General features: G+C 41.5%; 1 protein-coding gene across 1 annotated transcript in view; it reads right to left on the reverse strand.

Annotated features, from left to right (window-relative positions):
* Positions 1 to 2,969: 2,969 nt before the first annotated feature.
* CCDC39 (coiled-coil domain containing 39) overlaps positions 2,970 to 15,733 on the reverse strand; it is a 31,201-nt gene continuing 18,437 nt past the window's right edge. The window contains exons 13-20 of the mRNA XM_024204004.2: positions 14,881 to 15,089; positions 13,114 to 13,237; positions 11,909 to 12,068; positions 10,224 to 10,330; positions 5,995 to 6,135; positions 5,626 to 5,805; positions 5,259 to 5,347; positions 2,970 to 3,382 (exon numbers count right to left, since the gene is read on the reverse strand). Of these exons, the coding sequence (XP_024059772.1) occupies positions 3,214 to 3,382; positions 5,259 to 5,347; positions 5,626 to 5,805; positions 5,995 to 6,135; positions 10,224 to 10,330; positions 11,909 to 12,068; positions 13,114 to 13,237; positions 14,881 to 15,089 (1,179 nt within the window). The 3' untranslated portion in view covers positions 2,970 to 3,213. The remainder of the gene's footprint in view (positions 3,383 to 5,258; positions 5,348 to 5,625; positions 5,806 to 5,994; positions 6,136 to 10,223; positions 10,331 to 11,908; positions 12,069 to 13,113; positions 13,238 to 14,880; positions 15,090 to 15,733) is intronic.

Raw genomic sequence — 15,733 nt, forward strand, 5'->3', positions numbered from 1 at the left:
CAAGATGTGTTGCTCATATCCATTCCAATAGGTGTGCACGCGCTGCGTGCACGATTGTCGGAAGATTTTTTACCCTAGCAACTCTCGGTGGGTCGGCTGAGGCGTCCCCTGGAGTGGCGCCCTTATGGCACCGGATATATGCCCCTGCCGACCCAGCGCCCCCTCAGTTCCTTCTTACCGCCAGTGACGGTCGTTGGAACTGTGGAGAGCGGCATAGCTGACCTCCACATCCCTAGCTTACTCATTGTATTATAGTTAGTTCTTTAGTGTAGTTTTCCAGTTTTAGTAGTTTGAGAGTAGTTCTTATTGAGTTTTGTAGATATAGTGTATATAAGTTGAGGAAACAGGGTTTATCCCCGTTCCTCCACCCCGGTACCAGGGCTCATGCCCAAGTCTCCAGGTTTCAAACCTTGCTCGGCCTGTCTCAGGCCAATATTGGAGACCCCCCACGACTCCTGTGTGAAGTGCGAGGGTAAAAAATCTTCCGACGATCGTGCACGCGGCGTGCGCACACCTATTGGAATCGATATGAGCAAGCACTCGAAGAAGAACATAAGTTACTCTTACTATGAATATTGAAACTCATTTGTAAATCTTTGCATTCAAAAATTGGCAAATAGTCTGGTTCAGTGCATGAAAGTGTAAATGATTATCCTGTCAAACTTGTTTTGCTGATACTAGAAATGTATTTTTCCTGTTGCCTTTCTGTAAATGGAATGTCATTGGCCAGGCAAACCTGATCAACACTATGTAAACTCGGGCTATACTCTGCTATAGAAATGTCATTAGTCATATTCGCTTCAGTTAAACAAAGATGCTTGGTACCTTTCCTCCTATAGCAACTCTGTATCTCCAATGCTGCAGCATTTAATAGGCATGGCAGAGTGGAAAAGGAGTGACAGATGGAGAAATGGTGCTCTTAAAGTAAATAACTGCCTTGTCTCAGCTTTGGAAGTCCTGCCACACCTGCCTGCTGCAGCTTTGGCAGTGAAAAGTCTACCTTTACAGACTCATAGCTACCACATTTTGTGCAGGTATATGGGTAATCAAGCTCAAGGACATCAGCACAAAAGAATTCATTGTTAAAAGGCTGAGGCAGGTGCTTAACTTCAGGCTTTTTTCCTGGCCATTCTGTTTTTAAAAGCTCACGTCCAACACTGCTCTAAAGTGTCAGCATATTAACATCTAGTATAAATCTTGCCGTAGCTAGACAATTTAAAAAGCCCTGAAACCTTGGAAATGGTTCTACAGATAAATGATAGTGAACAGAATGTGTCATTTTGGGAAAACATGTGAGAAGCTAAAGTTAGGCACTTGGCTATAAAGAATGGATATTCTTAGCTGTGGGCCATAACATGCTAATAGTCTTATGACTATAGTATGCAGTGTTGTAGCCAGGTTAGTTCCAGGCTATTAGACAAGGTGGGTGAGGTAATATCTTTTATTCTGTTGGTGAGAGAGACAAGCTTTTGAGCTTCTACAGAACTCTACTTTAGGTCACCTGTGTAAGCTCAAAAGCTTGTCTCTCACCAACAGAAATTGGTCCAATAAAAGATATTACAGTAACTCCTTGCTTAGTTATGTTCCTGAAATATGTGACTTTAAGTGAATCCAATTTCCCTATAAGAATTAATGGGGGGACAGGAGGGGGGCGCCTAGGTTCCAGGGGAAATTTTTTCACCAGACAAAAGATTTTTTTTATTATATATAACACAAACACAGTATCAGTTTTAAACAATTTAATACTGTACACAGCAATGATGATTGTGAAGCTTGGTTGAGGTGGTGAAGTCAGAGGGGGGGATATTTCCCAGGGAATACCTTACTGCTAAATGATGAACTAGTATTCGGCTGAGCCCTCAAGGGTTAACATATTGTTAATGTAGCCTCACTCTACAAGGCAGCACAGATGGAGGGATGGGAGACAGAGACACACACCCTGTGAGAGAGAGATGCGTATTGCCCCTTTAAGTACGCTGACCCCGCTCTAAGTACATTGCCTTTTTAAGTAGATCAGCAAGTTGAGACAGCAGCTGCTGCCAGCAATCTCCCTCTGTCCTGAGCCCTATCGTGTCCTGCTCGTGCTCTATGGAGATGGAGTAAGTGGGGGGCAGGAGGACACCCTGACATTAGCAGTCCTCCCCCTCCCCCCCCGCAGCAAGCAGGAGGCTCCCGGGAGCAGCTCCAAGGCAGAGGGCAAGAGCAGCACATGGCAGTGGGGGGAGGGATAGATGAACTGCCGGCAACTGCTAGCCTGCTGGGTGGCTGCCGCACAGGGAACTTAGGGGAGCGGGGAGCTGATGGGGGGGGGGGGGGGTCTGCCGGTCCACCCTGGTTCCAAGCTCCAACCGGCTGCTCATTCTGCAAGCAGTGGACAAAGCAGGCAGCTGACAAACAATGTTATAAGGGAGTATTCCGCAACTTTAAATGAGCATGATCTCTGATCAGCAACAAAACAACGTTAACCGGAACAACTTTAAGTGAGGAGTTACTGTACCTCACTCACCTTGTTTGTCATGATTATAGTATCAGTAGGAGGAAGAAAAATGGTATACCTTATTCCAGAGTTTTAACAAAGTTTCAAATATAACCCAATTGTTATGTATGACAGATTCTATTTAATGAAATAGTGGAAGCTTTGAAAGTTGGCTTTATTTACAAACTTATTTCCCCCCCCCCCCCCCCCAAATTTTGAAAGAAGAAATCTAGTCTACTTGTAATTATCTAACATTAAGATATAATGCTTACTTGAAGACTATTTTCTTTGACCATGACATGATCATAAATCAACATTGTAGAGGGTGTTCACACTCAATATTATCAGTGATGTGTTAGAGGGAAAATAGGAAGACTAGTTATGTGTCCCTAGAAATATATACTGACCTTGTGCCAACTAAGAATTTGAATCACTGACATTTTGAGGATTTTCCAGAAGTCCTTTAGGCATAACAGCAGGAATTAAGAAACAAGTTAGACACAATTTCATTTAAAGTTTTATTTGTTAAACAGTCTTTCTGCCAATTTGATCATTTGACGCATTGCTTGTGTACTACAGACATTTTCCTAGCCACTAAATTAAACTATGTACTTCAGTCTAGTAAATGTTTCTAATAAACAGAAGATCTTTCTAAATAAGGAAATGTGCATTAAAGCAATTTTACCAATTCAGAAGCACTAGTGTGATGTGAGTCAGCTGCAGTGGAGTTCAAAATATTATTTCAGGCTCTTTCTGCTATGAAGACTACTGGAGCTGCTAGCTGCACTGGAAGGCCGTGAACCAGCACTTGCTGTTGGTGCCGGCGAACTGAATGATAAACTCAGATCTATAATTTTAAGTGGGGATGCTTGGCCAGAAGCTGAACCCATGGTGCTCCTGGTTGATCTAAAAAGGCAAAACAAAGTTATCGTAAAGTTAGAATGTCGACAAAACCCTCTTGATTAATAAGGGAAAAGAGTGTCATTGATAGTACAAGTTAAGTGATCACCTGAGCACTTTGTAAGACTAATGCACCTCATCTTACAGTGTGTTAGTAGCATATGCATTTATGATCTTAAAAGTCTGGAGTCTGATTCCCAGTAACAGTGATCGGGGGGAGGGAGAAACTGAGCAAGGAAGGAACTAGCTTCTACAAACTATGTGGGCAAGATGTTTAATGTTTGCCCCGATACTCTACATGGTGACAGGCTTCAGAGTGGTAGCCATGTTAGTCTGAATCAGGAAAAAGAACAGGAGTACTTGTGGCACCTTAGAGACTAGCAAATTTATTTGAGCATAAGCTTTCGTGGGCTAAAATCCACTTCATCGGATGCATGCAGTGGAAAATACAGTAGGAAGATAGATATACACAGAGGACATGAAAAAATGGGTGTTGCCATACTAACTATAATGAGAGTAATCAATTAAGGTGGGCTATTATCAGCAGGAGAAAAAAAACTTGTAGTGATAATCAGGATGGCCCATTTCCAACAGTTGACAAGAAAGTGTGAGTAACAGTAGAGGGAAAAAATTAGCATGGGGAAATAGGTTTTACTTTGTGTAATGACCCATCCACTTTTTATTCAAGCCTAATTTAATGGTGTCCAGTTTGCAAATTAATTCCAATTCTGCAGTTTCTCATTGGAGTCTGTGTTTGAAGTTTTTTTGTTGGAGTATTGCGACTTTGAGGTCTGTAATCGAGTGACCAGAGAGGTTGAAGTGTTCTCCGACTGGTTTTTGAATGTTATAATTCTTTGATGTCTGATTTGTGTCCATTAATTCTTTTGCGTAGAGACTGTCCGGTTTGGCCAATGTACATGGCAGAGGGGCACTGCTGGCACATGATGGCATATATCACATTGGTAGATGTGCAGCATATCATCATACCAGAGGCTGGTTCACTTGCAGATCTTGTCAACTGTTGGAAATGAGCCATCCTGATTATCACTACAAAAGTGTTTTTTCTGCTGCTGCTAATAGCCCACCTTAATTGATTATTCTCATTATAGTTAGTATGGCAACATCCATTTTTTCATGTCCTCTGTGTATATCTATCTTCCGACTGTATTTTCCACTGCATGCATCCGATGAAGTGGGTTTTAGCCCACGAAAGCTTATGCTCAAATAAATTTGCTAGTCGCTAAGGTGCCACAAATACTCCTCGTTCTTTTTCCTGATACTCTAGAAATCCTCATCTAGGATCTTGTACTACTGACCAAAGACACCTAGAAGAAATTTGTCTGGTCACAGCTGAAGACTTCACTCAAGCCACAATATTTGTAACATCGCAGGTGGAGTATATTTCCTTTGTAACAGAAGAGAAGGTACTTTGGTTTGTTAATCAGCCACCAGAACAAGCTTTTTTAAAATAAAAAAAATCTTTATATGTAATGGGAAAGGGAACTGAGTTTAAGACTAATAGTCCAGAAGACTGCAAGTGCAACAAAATCCCAGCTGTAAGGAGAAGAGCTGGGTCCTCAATCAATTTGAAAATCATCTAAAAGTGAACTGTGCTCCAATGAAAGAGCAAAGTAGGAAGGGGAAGAGCGGGAAAAATGAATGATAAGCAATTTCAGAGCACTGCTACCAAGGAAGTCTGAAATTATTGTCCTGATTTTAAGTGGAATGGACTAGACTAGACAGAGGCACAGGACTTGTCCACACATCTATAGTGAAGCTTTTCCTAGCCAACAGAGATGAACAAGAAGGGACAAAAGGAGAAATCAGGGCGTGGGAGTACAATAATAATGTACAGTATTAACTTTTTTTTTTAAACACTCACCTGACAGAGGCCACTGAGCTTTGTGAAGAAGATGATCTAGAACTGTAATGACTACCTATGGAAGCAGCTGTAGGAAGTTCTAAACAGGACTAGAAGAGAAAAGAGATCTATTATTGGTCTTTGCAAGTGGGATATATGACACACACTACCGATTTCTATGATACCATATGTGATAACAGCTACTTTCAGTATATTCCCTTATTTTCAATGCTAACTGCATGACCCGTGTTTCACAATGGCCATATTGTATTTTATGAAATTGCGGCACAATGCCTTTGAATCACTGAAGTAATCCATTAATTGTTCTTTACTATCTATAACAGTGTCAACATTTTCAATAACAGTTAAAGTCAATTAGAGATGCTACCTGTTGAAAGTATGTTTGAAAGGGTAGAGTTAAATCAGGGTTTGCTTCCAATACATCAACCAACAATTTGTCAATGGTTCTGCTGTAGTCTTTCAGCTCACGGAGGTCAATGTCTTCTTCCTCCTGCGTTTTCGTTTTACTTTTCTTTAAAGATCGAACTTCTCTGGATAGTCTGGAACACTTTTGGCATAAAGTAACAGGTAAATGCAATTTAACAAAGTTGAATATTGTGAAAGTTTAAATACCTTTTATGAAAGGCCAAACACTGTTAGTAACAGACTTAAATTTTAAGTTTGTTGCATTTTTACTATACTCCAACTATAACTCAAGCCAATAAAATAAGAGTTGTCACTTATTTATTAAACCAACCTGTGTCATGACTCTTTCTAATTTTGGCTTCTGTTGATCTATTTCTTTGTTCAGCTGCAAAACCTGAGCTTGCTTCTGATTTGTTTTTTCTTGGTAGACAGCCTCCTCTTTTATCATGATGTCTAAAGTGTTTTCCATACTCTGAACATCAAAGAACAATGTTATTAGTTTAAAAAGTATGTGAATGTTAAGCAGTAAATACAGTGATTAATACCTTTTCAATAGTTTATTGCACTTAACATTTTGTATTAGGCTCTCGATCACAACTCAGAATTTTTTACTCTTGTTGCTTGTGGCCCAGATTTTTCAAGGTGTTTAAGGGTTTCACCTCTGTGTTTTGATACCAGATTTAGGAGTCAAAATCCCATTGACTGTCAATTTTAAAAATCTGAACTTCTAACTAGAGTAGGGGTCGGCAACCTTTCAGAAGCGGTGTGCCGAGTCTTCATTTATTCACTCTAATTTAAGGTTTCGCGTGCCAGTAATATAGTTTAACGTTTTTAGAAGGTCTCTTTCTAGAAGTCTATAATATATAACTAAACTATTGTTGTCTGTAAAGTAAATAAGGTTTTTAAAATGTTTAAGAAGCTTCACTTAAAATTAAATTAAAATGCAGAGCCCCCCAGACCAGTAGCCAGGACCCGGGCAGTGTGAGTGCCACTGAAAATCAGCTCGCGTGCCGCCTTCGGCACCCGTGCCATAGGTTGCCTACCCCTGAACTAGAGCCTCCATCTTTAAAATGTGTTAGAACTATGCTCAGATAACCCCTACCATCAGTTGTCTTACTTGTATGATCCGTTAATCAACTGTACATAACATGCTTAACGCAAGCTCAAAGGGATGGAGTCCTTGTCCAGCTGGTTGGAAGAAAGGAGGTTATTGTCTCTTTTTAAGGGCTCCCCTATAATGGGGCAGAGGGATAAGTGGGGAGAAAGCTTACAGGGAAGGGCAGGAAGCAGCTGGACCAGGTGTGGGTATGGGAGGTACTGCCCTTCCTGCTGACTGGAAGGGGTGGGGTATTTATAGCCCATGTAGCCTCAGAGATGCCCTTTTTTACATGGATGAGGCTCACAGCAGCAAAAGTAAGCAGGCTGGAGCATCCAATGGGGCCTTTAGTCAACATGGCTTGGAAGCAAAGATGCCCCAAACCACAAAGGGGAAGAGTGCAGATAGCATACTCCCAGGCAGTGTGGTGAAGGAGGTGCAAAGCCAGGGTCTTGGAGGCAGGGGAGAAAGGAGAAACACCCTTGAGCAATAAGGAGGGGACACCAGGCTTTCATCAATCACCCAGCAGCAGCTGCTGTAACTGCAGCAAGCTTCTCTGCCTCCTACTTACATGGGACTGCAGGGCTCCACCAAATGGCACTGGAGATCTCCAGGAGCCTCAGTGACCAATGGGTCCCTATGAGGATGAGTCAGAAGGGGCAGAAGCAGCAACCCAAAGCCATGTGGCTGTTTTCCTCTTGTCAGAGGGTGGGTTAGTGACCCCCTTAAGGGACCAGGGGTTGCGGACCTAGCTGAAGTCTCTCACTCCCATTCATGTGTGGGAATGGGTGTGGGAGGAGGGGTAACTCCCACCAGCAGCAACAGCCTGAGCCAGAAGAGGAAAAAGGAATGGCTCTTTGTAGGGGCAGGGCAGGGTTGACTGCTTCCTATACCATGCCATAGTGAGTGGTTGGCCCCTTGCAGGAACGGGGGGATGGAAGGGGAAGTTTCCTGGGCTTCTCCATACTGCATAGTAGTCAGTGGGTGTTGGTTGTACTCTCATGCCCCACAGCGTGGGAACACTTGTGGTTTAAGGGTGGGAGACAGCACAACAGGACAGCACAGCTAGTCTGGAACCTTGGCATATGAGGGCTCTCGAGTAGGGATGTAAATATCAGTTAAAAAAGTTAACCAGTTAAACAATTAAAAATATATCAGTTAACCGAGATCGCTCAGGCGGGGCGGCTGGGGCTGAGGGCCTGGTGGGGCTGGGGCTACTGCGGCCGGGGCTGCTTCAGCCAGGCGGCCTGGGCTAGGATCCTTCTGGCCTGCCGGCCCAACATGGCTCCGGCCTGGCATAGCTGGCCAGCTGCCAGGGTAAACGGTTAAGGTCTGGTTTATGATAAGCCTCATGCTTACTGGTTAACCATTTAACCTTTTACATCCCTACTCTTGAGGTGGCACAAAGATCGGCAGTGCTGCAAACATTTAAGGTGTAAGAGCACAGGTTTAACAATGTTGAGCAATTTCATAGGACGCTGGCCCTGTCTATGCTATGGCCAATTCCAGAGGCCCAAATATTTCAGTACATGGTGTCGGTGGCAACCCATGGGCCAGCATCATATATGTCCACTAGTTGCCTTTCTTGTCTTATGTTTGCCAGTAGGCTGTGAGGTTACATGGATCCTTCTAGCAGGGACTTAGTCCAAAAGTTTTTAGTTGGGTAGACTTAAGACAGGTCTTTCTGAGGATCCCCATTACTGTTCAGACAGTTAAGGATTTGTGGCACATTCTCAACCAAATATGTAGAAGCAAATAGGAGGCAGCCTTATTCAAGGCAGCATTCCTGGTCACTTTTTTTTTTTTTTGAGCTTTTAGGGTCAGTAAACTAGTGCCTGGGTCAGTGAGGGATACTTTGCGAAGAGCTTTGGCGTGGAGGAGTGATCCGTCCTCTTGACCCTGAGGATCTCAAAAATAGACTGGGGGCAAGGGGAGTCCATAATGCTAGAGGAGGGTGGTTAAGATTAGGATTTGCCCAGCAGGCGCATTAAGGACTCAGTCATGGGGATGGCAGGCCCCTCACAACATACCAATTTGTTACAGTTTTCAGAATGGGGCTCACAAAGTGGGAGCTCCCGGAACATGAAGTGTGTTCCCACTTATTCTGGATTGGAATCACAACAGCTGTGGCCTAACTAGGGCTAGGAGGCCACAGCAATTCAGGCAATTAGGCAGTGGCACTCAAATGCATACAAGATGTACATAAGACCCCACGTAGGGAATCAGAGCAAATTTTCCTGTTTCCAGTTTCAGAACCAAGCAAATGGGCCAAGTGACTAATGCTGTGTATCTGTGGGTACCGTATTGTATACTGGGCACATAAGCAGGCTTTCCAGTCATCTGGAGGTTCACAGCTGTGCCTAGATTCTGAGCCAGCATGGAAGGTGGAGTGTGCCGTGGGACCAGCTGATGGCCTGGGAGTAGGCACCATGTGCAATTATTGTTCATGCTAGTAAACAATTCGGGAAGATGTAAGAGGGGTGGGGTGAGGACACATTTTTGTCCAATATTAACGAAGGACTGTAAATATGTGAGAATGCATTGGGAAATGGGAAGCAGCCAAACTAAATTGTTGGCACCTCTTTGTGGCAGATGTCCAGTGCAGAAGGCATTCGTCTTCCCCGCAACAGGTCTGGGAACTGGTAGGGTAGGGCAGGGGAGATAGGTTATAATAGCATAACTTAGTACAAAAAACCCATGGGAGACGTCCAGTGCGGGTACTCATTATGGAAGGAATATGGTTGTCAGATAAAATGGACCTGAAAAAGGATTTGAAAGAAAGCATCTGTTAAGGGAGCTGAGGAATTGGAGTTTGGAGCGCCTACATCACATACAGCAGGGAGCCAGCCCCCTCCTTTTACAGCTTCTTTTTACCTCACATAAGGGAAGGGTTGTGGGATCCCAGCAACGAGATGGCTGGGACTAGGTTGGGGATTACATGGAAATGACTAAGGAAAGGTTGACCTTCACTATACAATCTACTGCCAGGTACTCCCAGATATTTTAAGTGAATAAAGTTGCAGCCTAATTAAACCACACCAATTGCTACCTGACTTTCTTCCAGGGTGGCCGGACAACGGATGAATAACTACATAAATCACCATGTGTAGTTTACGTATATGTAGACTTCATATGTAGTAAGAATGACCAATCCTGGGTAAAATTTTCAGAGGTACCTAAATGATTTGAGAGCTTAAGTTGTTTTGAAAATCAATGACACCTAAGTTTGTAAGTGCCTATGTCATTTTGAAAATGGGACTTGGGCTCTTCTATGAGTTTGACACTTTTGAAAAGTTTATCTATTGTCCATGAGCAATAGGAAAGGGGTTGCAGAAAATTCACAAAGGAGAGTGAGGAAAAAATATTCCCAGAATGCTTCTTAATCCATGAGGGGGAAAAAATTTCCTACGCTAAGGAAAACTATGGCTTCGCCTATACAAATGGCAATCTCATGTGCCCGTTACCTGAAGGTCTTCTTGAAGCTCCTTGATCTGTCTTCGCTTGTATCTGTATTTTTCATCAGCAGCTCTTTTCTCTTCTTCTAATTGCAGCTTTTCTTTGTACTCCTCACCTACAATATCAAACACTCTCAGTTAGAGTTTAAACATTGTACAAGGTGTGCACACTAACATGTTTAGGACATTCGATTTTCATCCCAAAGACAGACTATTGCTGTATTTTAAAATAAGTGCACCAAAATGTATTTAAGTACAATACACAGAGACATCATTTATGGCCATATCTAGGGTAACGGAAGTCTTCTGCCAGGCGGCCTTGAGGATCTGCAACTGTGCATTATACTAAACTGGGCAGTACATTTAGCAACTCACCTGCCTGATCTTGCTATGATCAAGTGCTGAACAATAGATGTATTTGTAAATCAAAAGAAAGGAAGTATAGTTGGTAACACAAGGTTGAAGCATCCTATGAAACACTTTAATCTCTGTTTGATTATTTAGGTAATTGATTAAAGCATCTACCAGGGCAAGGGGGAGCCTTAAACATTCTAATGTTAGCTACAGTGCTTCTGAGAAGCCTCCAGGACTTTCCAGCAGAATTATTACCACAGGTATTTTAGGAGACTTCCATTTTTGTTACTCAACTATATAACTAAAAAATAAATACTGTACTATATTTGATGTACTATAAAATGTATACATGAAATGTTAAAAGAACAACCAAAAAGGACGTCTTTACAGGAAGTCTGTGTCCTAAAGTGCCCACCATACCTGCTTTTAATGGATTATAAAATTACAGGGAATATCCTCAAAATTCTATTTTTTTTTTAATTAAATACTCCACAAACTAGTCCCCTAAAAACAAGGGGAAAAGTGACTGGTTTATCAAGGATAAGGATTTAAGATCCATTGCTGTAAAGCCAGCAGAGGGCGCAAAAGTTAAATAACAAGCCCTGTCTTCACACAGTTATTGATATCATTGATAGTAATGATGCATAAATAAGACTAAACAAAGAAGACTGATTGTAAAAGCAGCTTGTGAAAGCTGTAAATTTGCAATGAGCTCTCAACAAAAGGCAAACAACATAAAGTCCCACAGGATTCCACAACCTGTACAGTGGGGATTCAACTTGTTTAAAGTTGTCTATGCAGTACACGAACAGTGGCACAATCCTCAACTCACCTTTTTACCAGAGAACAGCACTGCCCTATAACGAAAACAGGAAACAAACAATACTGTCGATAAGGGACCTGCCTTCACCAGTGCCTAACAACCACTGTGCCTTGCTGTGCTGCCACTGGATTCAAGTACTTGCAGACCTACTGGCCATTCCTTCTATCACTGATGAATGGGCTTTCAGTGGAGGCACTTTGTGCAGTCTCTCTATAACACTTTATGCCTCCCTATTGTGGTTCTGCTGTACTCGAGAGTTTTCACAACCCTTACTTAGGTTTAAGAATTTGCATAAAAATAAAAAACTTGAACTTTATAGCATCTTTTTCCTGTACCTACTCTGCCCTGGTGAACTGACAGCAACATTCAAAATTATTCTTTCTTCTGCTACTATCAGTGTGTTCTGTAGCTAATTTATTCAGTATACAGCCCTTTAGTATCATTGCTTTGCTCCAGTGTCCCTAGTTTATGCTTTAATCTCTAACACACAAGTAATAACAATGTTCATTTTACATACTTGTCTCTGTCACGGTTTTAAAAGAGTTCCGGTAATTGCTGTTGCAGTTATTAAGCACATGCATGGTATTTTGCAGGGCTATGACTTCTTTTTCAGCTTTGCGGATCTTTGCATCCAAGTCATCACCTTCACGCTGAAGGTCCTCCTTTTCCTGGGCAGCCTAAAAATAAAAACGGAGATCTAAGAGAGAAATAATCAAACAGACATATTGTGATGGCTGTCTCTGGGCTGCATGGGTCTTACTGAAACATACTAATAATATCATGACAATAACAGAAGAATACTTGATGTTAAGTAGTTAAGAACAAAATCTTTTTCTATACTCTTACAAGAAATTAATCTTAGAGCCTGATCCTGTCATGAGCACCTATGCAGAGCTGATTTCCCTGGAGTTCTATGTGGGCACAGGGGTTCACATGTGTGCTCACAGTAGAAGTCTTAGCTACTAAGTAGCCAGAAAGTTCTGCTTCTTCTAGGGTTGAAAACCATATGGTGAGATAAGTTGTCCAAAACACTCTCTAACTATAAGGCTGTTCTTGGATTATACAAATTTAAGACTAATAGAGAACACTATGATTACTCCTTTCCTTTTGGATGGGGATTTCAATAGAGTGGCTATAATATCTGCTGTGACCTATAAAACAGATTGACCAGACAGGTAAGTTCATTTCAAATTTTTGAAACAAATACAAATTAAATCAGTGGTGCACTGTGTGAGCACCAGGTTTCATCCACGTAGAGCAGCTTGCAGGACTGGGGCCTAAACTAGAGTTTTACTGAAATCTAGCTCTGAAGTAGTAGTCAGCTGAAATCTGTACCATAATTATTTTGTTTAAATCCTATTCCAAATTGTGTAGAGCTGAAAGCATGAGAGTAAACTGCAGGATGTCCTGCAAGGCATTTTGGGCCAACGTCCTGATATTCCACATGCCATTCAGAAGAGCAGACTGGTTAGAAGATCCTGCACTCTGGGAATAGGGGTAAAGAGCAAAGAGTCATCTCCCCAAGACATCAGGAAAGAATGCAGCCTAAGTCCTTTCTCCAACAGAGGCAACAGGTGGGAGATCAAGGTGTTTGTCTTGGAGATGAGGGAGTTGAAACTGGAGTAGAATAGGGGAAGCTATAGTTTAAACCAATACTTATGATGATAATGGAAAAGGTTTTAGTTGATTAAAAGCATTCCAGCAGTAAAGTAACTCAACTACCTTAATGACATAGTACGTCTGAGTTTTCTCCTCTTCTCCTTCAGGAGGCATCATGACGATGGTAAGAATTTCATATCTGCATCTTAGTTTTTCAATTTTACTTAGACGGTCTTGAAATTCAGCACTGATTGATGGAAGAAAGTGAACACACATCGATTGAGATGTTTAAGAAAATATATGTTTCTGTCTTGTACCATTTTATAGGCTATTTCTTCTATTACAGCTGCACTTGCTGCTACCACAGTAGTTTGAACATACACAGGGAGCCAGCCATGAAAGCAGTACTGCTACTGCGGTCAGGTAGGCTTATTTGTTCCCAGTCCTCCCCAACCCCAGACATCTGGTCCTCGTCCCACCCCCACAACTTCTCTCACACTACTGCTTAAAGTGGACAAATTTCAGATCCTTCGCATCACAGGGAGCTCTGTAATATACCTCCCCCAAGCCCCAAATTTTAAAGCTTTGGCATTTAAGTCCTACAGCTGCACAAGATGCCCCCTGCTGATCATTTCTTAATATTGCTACTGCTAAATGAGAATAAGCAACAGCAGGCAACAACCCCAAATCAAATTACAGGCAAGTACTAATTAGCTGCGTAATTGTCAAAGGAAAAACATACAGTCTGCGCTCTGGGTGAGGAGTTAAGCTTTAGTCACACTAAATCACTCTAATTTCCTATTGCGTGGGGTGTGGTTCGCAGAAGGGTGAATAAAACCCTGCCAACTGAGCTGTTGAGTGTTTGCTAGCTTCCTAGTTAGAGTTAACCACTCACTACAAGACCGATATTAGGATGTCAAAAATAAAGATAACAAATATTTTGAATTAATTCTCTTATTATGAAGGCAACAAAGAAGTCTGTGCTTTCTTGTAACTTTCTAATATCCATTTACCACAGTGTAATCAACTAACTGGTATATGTGTACCATTTCTGGTCTACAGGAGATTAAAAGCTCTACTACAAGGGACTGTTAATGGAGATTCTCAGAATGCTTGTAAGAATTGTTCACTTACTGGGTCACCAATGAAGACCAGAGTTTTCTCCGCTACTTTATTCCTGATGAGTAGGTCCTCTCATAAAAAATGACTTGGCTGTTCTAACTAGCTAATATAACTAGCTCTAAATATACAGACAATGTAGTCACCAGCTATCTTGAACAAATGCAGCAGTGGAAGGTCAGACATAGGATCTTTGCCTTCAAAAGCCCAGACCTCTACCACTCGAGCTTAAAGAGATTCTGGATGTCTGTAGGTATGCAATTACAGATTCCTTACAATACCAGATGACATATTTCCATATTGGACAAATGATGATTTCTTGTTCAGGATAGGATGGGGGATAGCAGAGAGTAAAGAGATATTTGCCTAGTGGTTAAAGCAGGAGATTGGCATCAAGAGACTTGGGCTGTATTCCCAACCCTTCTACTGACTAGCTGTGTGACTTTGGGCAAGTCACTTACAATCCTCAATCTTTCTGTTTGGGAAATAAGGATAATATTTACCTCCCTTTGTAAACACTTTTAGATCCCACATGAAAGACGCTATATAAAAGTGATTTAAAAAATGATGTCCGAGAAATTAATTTATTAATGCTGTACTCAAAGACAGAGAGTCTACTAGCTGATTTTTGAAACGTTTAACAGACGAAAATTGTAAACTGACCACAGTTCACCCAGACATTTTGGAAAACATCTTAATGTATTGTGTTTCTATTTTCCATTTACTGTTAAGAACATTGGAGGTAATGTTTTGAAAATACATGGTAACTACCTTACACTTTGCCGTTCCTGCTCCACAAATCTTATCTGTGATTCAATCATTGCCTTGTGAACCTTAATTTCTTCAGTTCTTTCTTCCATAGCTGTATTTAACTGTAGCTTTCGTTTTTCCAGTGAGAGAACTTGCTCTGCCTTGTTGTACAGCGTATCTCGAAGACGTTTCAATTCCAATTTTAAGAGATTATCTTCAATCATCAAATCCTATCAAATGCCAAAAAGAGAGAGAATACAAAATTAAAAGGTAGGTATGCTTTTCAACTTGATTTATTTTTAAACAACACATTTTTAGAAATTCCAGTTTCCTGTAAAGCACTCTTTAAACAGTATTTCTGTATCACAATAACCAGAACTGAGCCTTAGGTTATTGTTTTACGCTGTAGTCTCAGCAGAGCCTTGACCACCCAGAGTTCTCTTGGGGACAGGGGAAAGGATAGGGAAGTGCTTGTTGCAAAGCTCCCGCTGCACCTTTTCAAGTGCTTCAGGGGCTTTTGCACCTCTCCCTTGTGTCTCACAGCAAAAGGAAGAATAGGACTTTTACAAAAATTGGTTCTAATTAAGAAATCAAAGTAAAACAAAAGGATAGCTGTGATTTATACAGAGCCTACATTACCAAACTCATACGCCCAAGGTTGTGCTGATGAGCCTTGCTGGGAGAAATAAAAAGCAAACACAAAAAAAGTCTTAGTTTCAGACTTTAGAACATAAGAAAAACAAAAGATTTTTGCAAAAAGGATGAAAGTGGAAGGGAAACCAATTATTATGTGTACTTGGTGCATCCTACTTGTTGTTATATGATATTTAAATTAGTGAGCCAGAACATCCCATCAGTCTCAAAGTTGGAGGGT

The sequence above is a fragment of the Terrapene carolina genome, unplaced genomic scaffold, assembly GCF_002925995.2.
Source record: "Terrapene carolina triunguis isolate 2854851 unplaced genomic scaffold, T_m_triunguis-2.0 Scaffold88, whole genome shotgun sequence".
Taxonomy (NCBI): domain Eukaryota; kingdom Metazoa; phylum Chordata; order Testudines; family Emydidae; genus Terrapene; species Terrapene triunguis.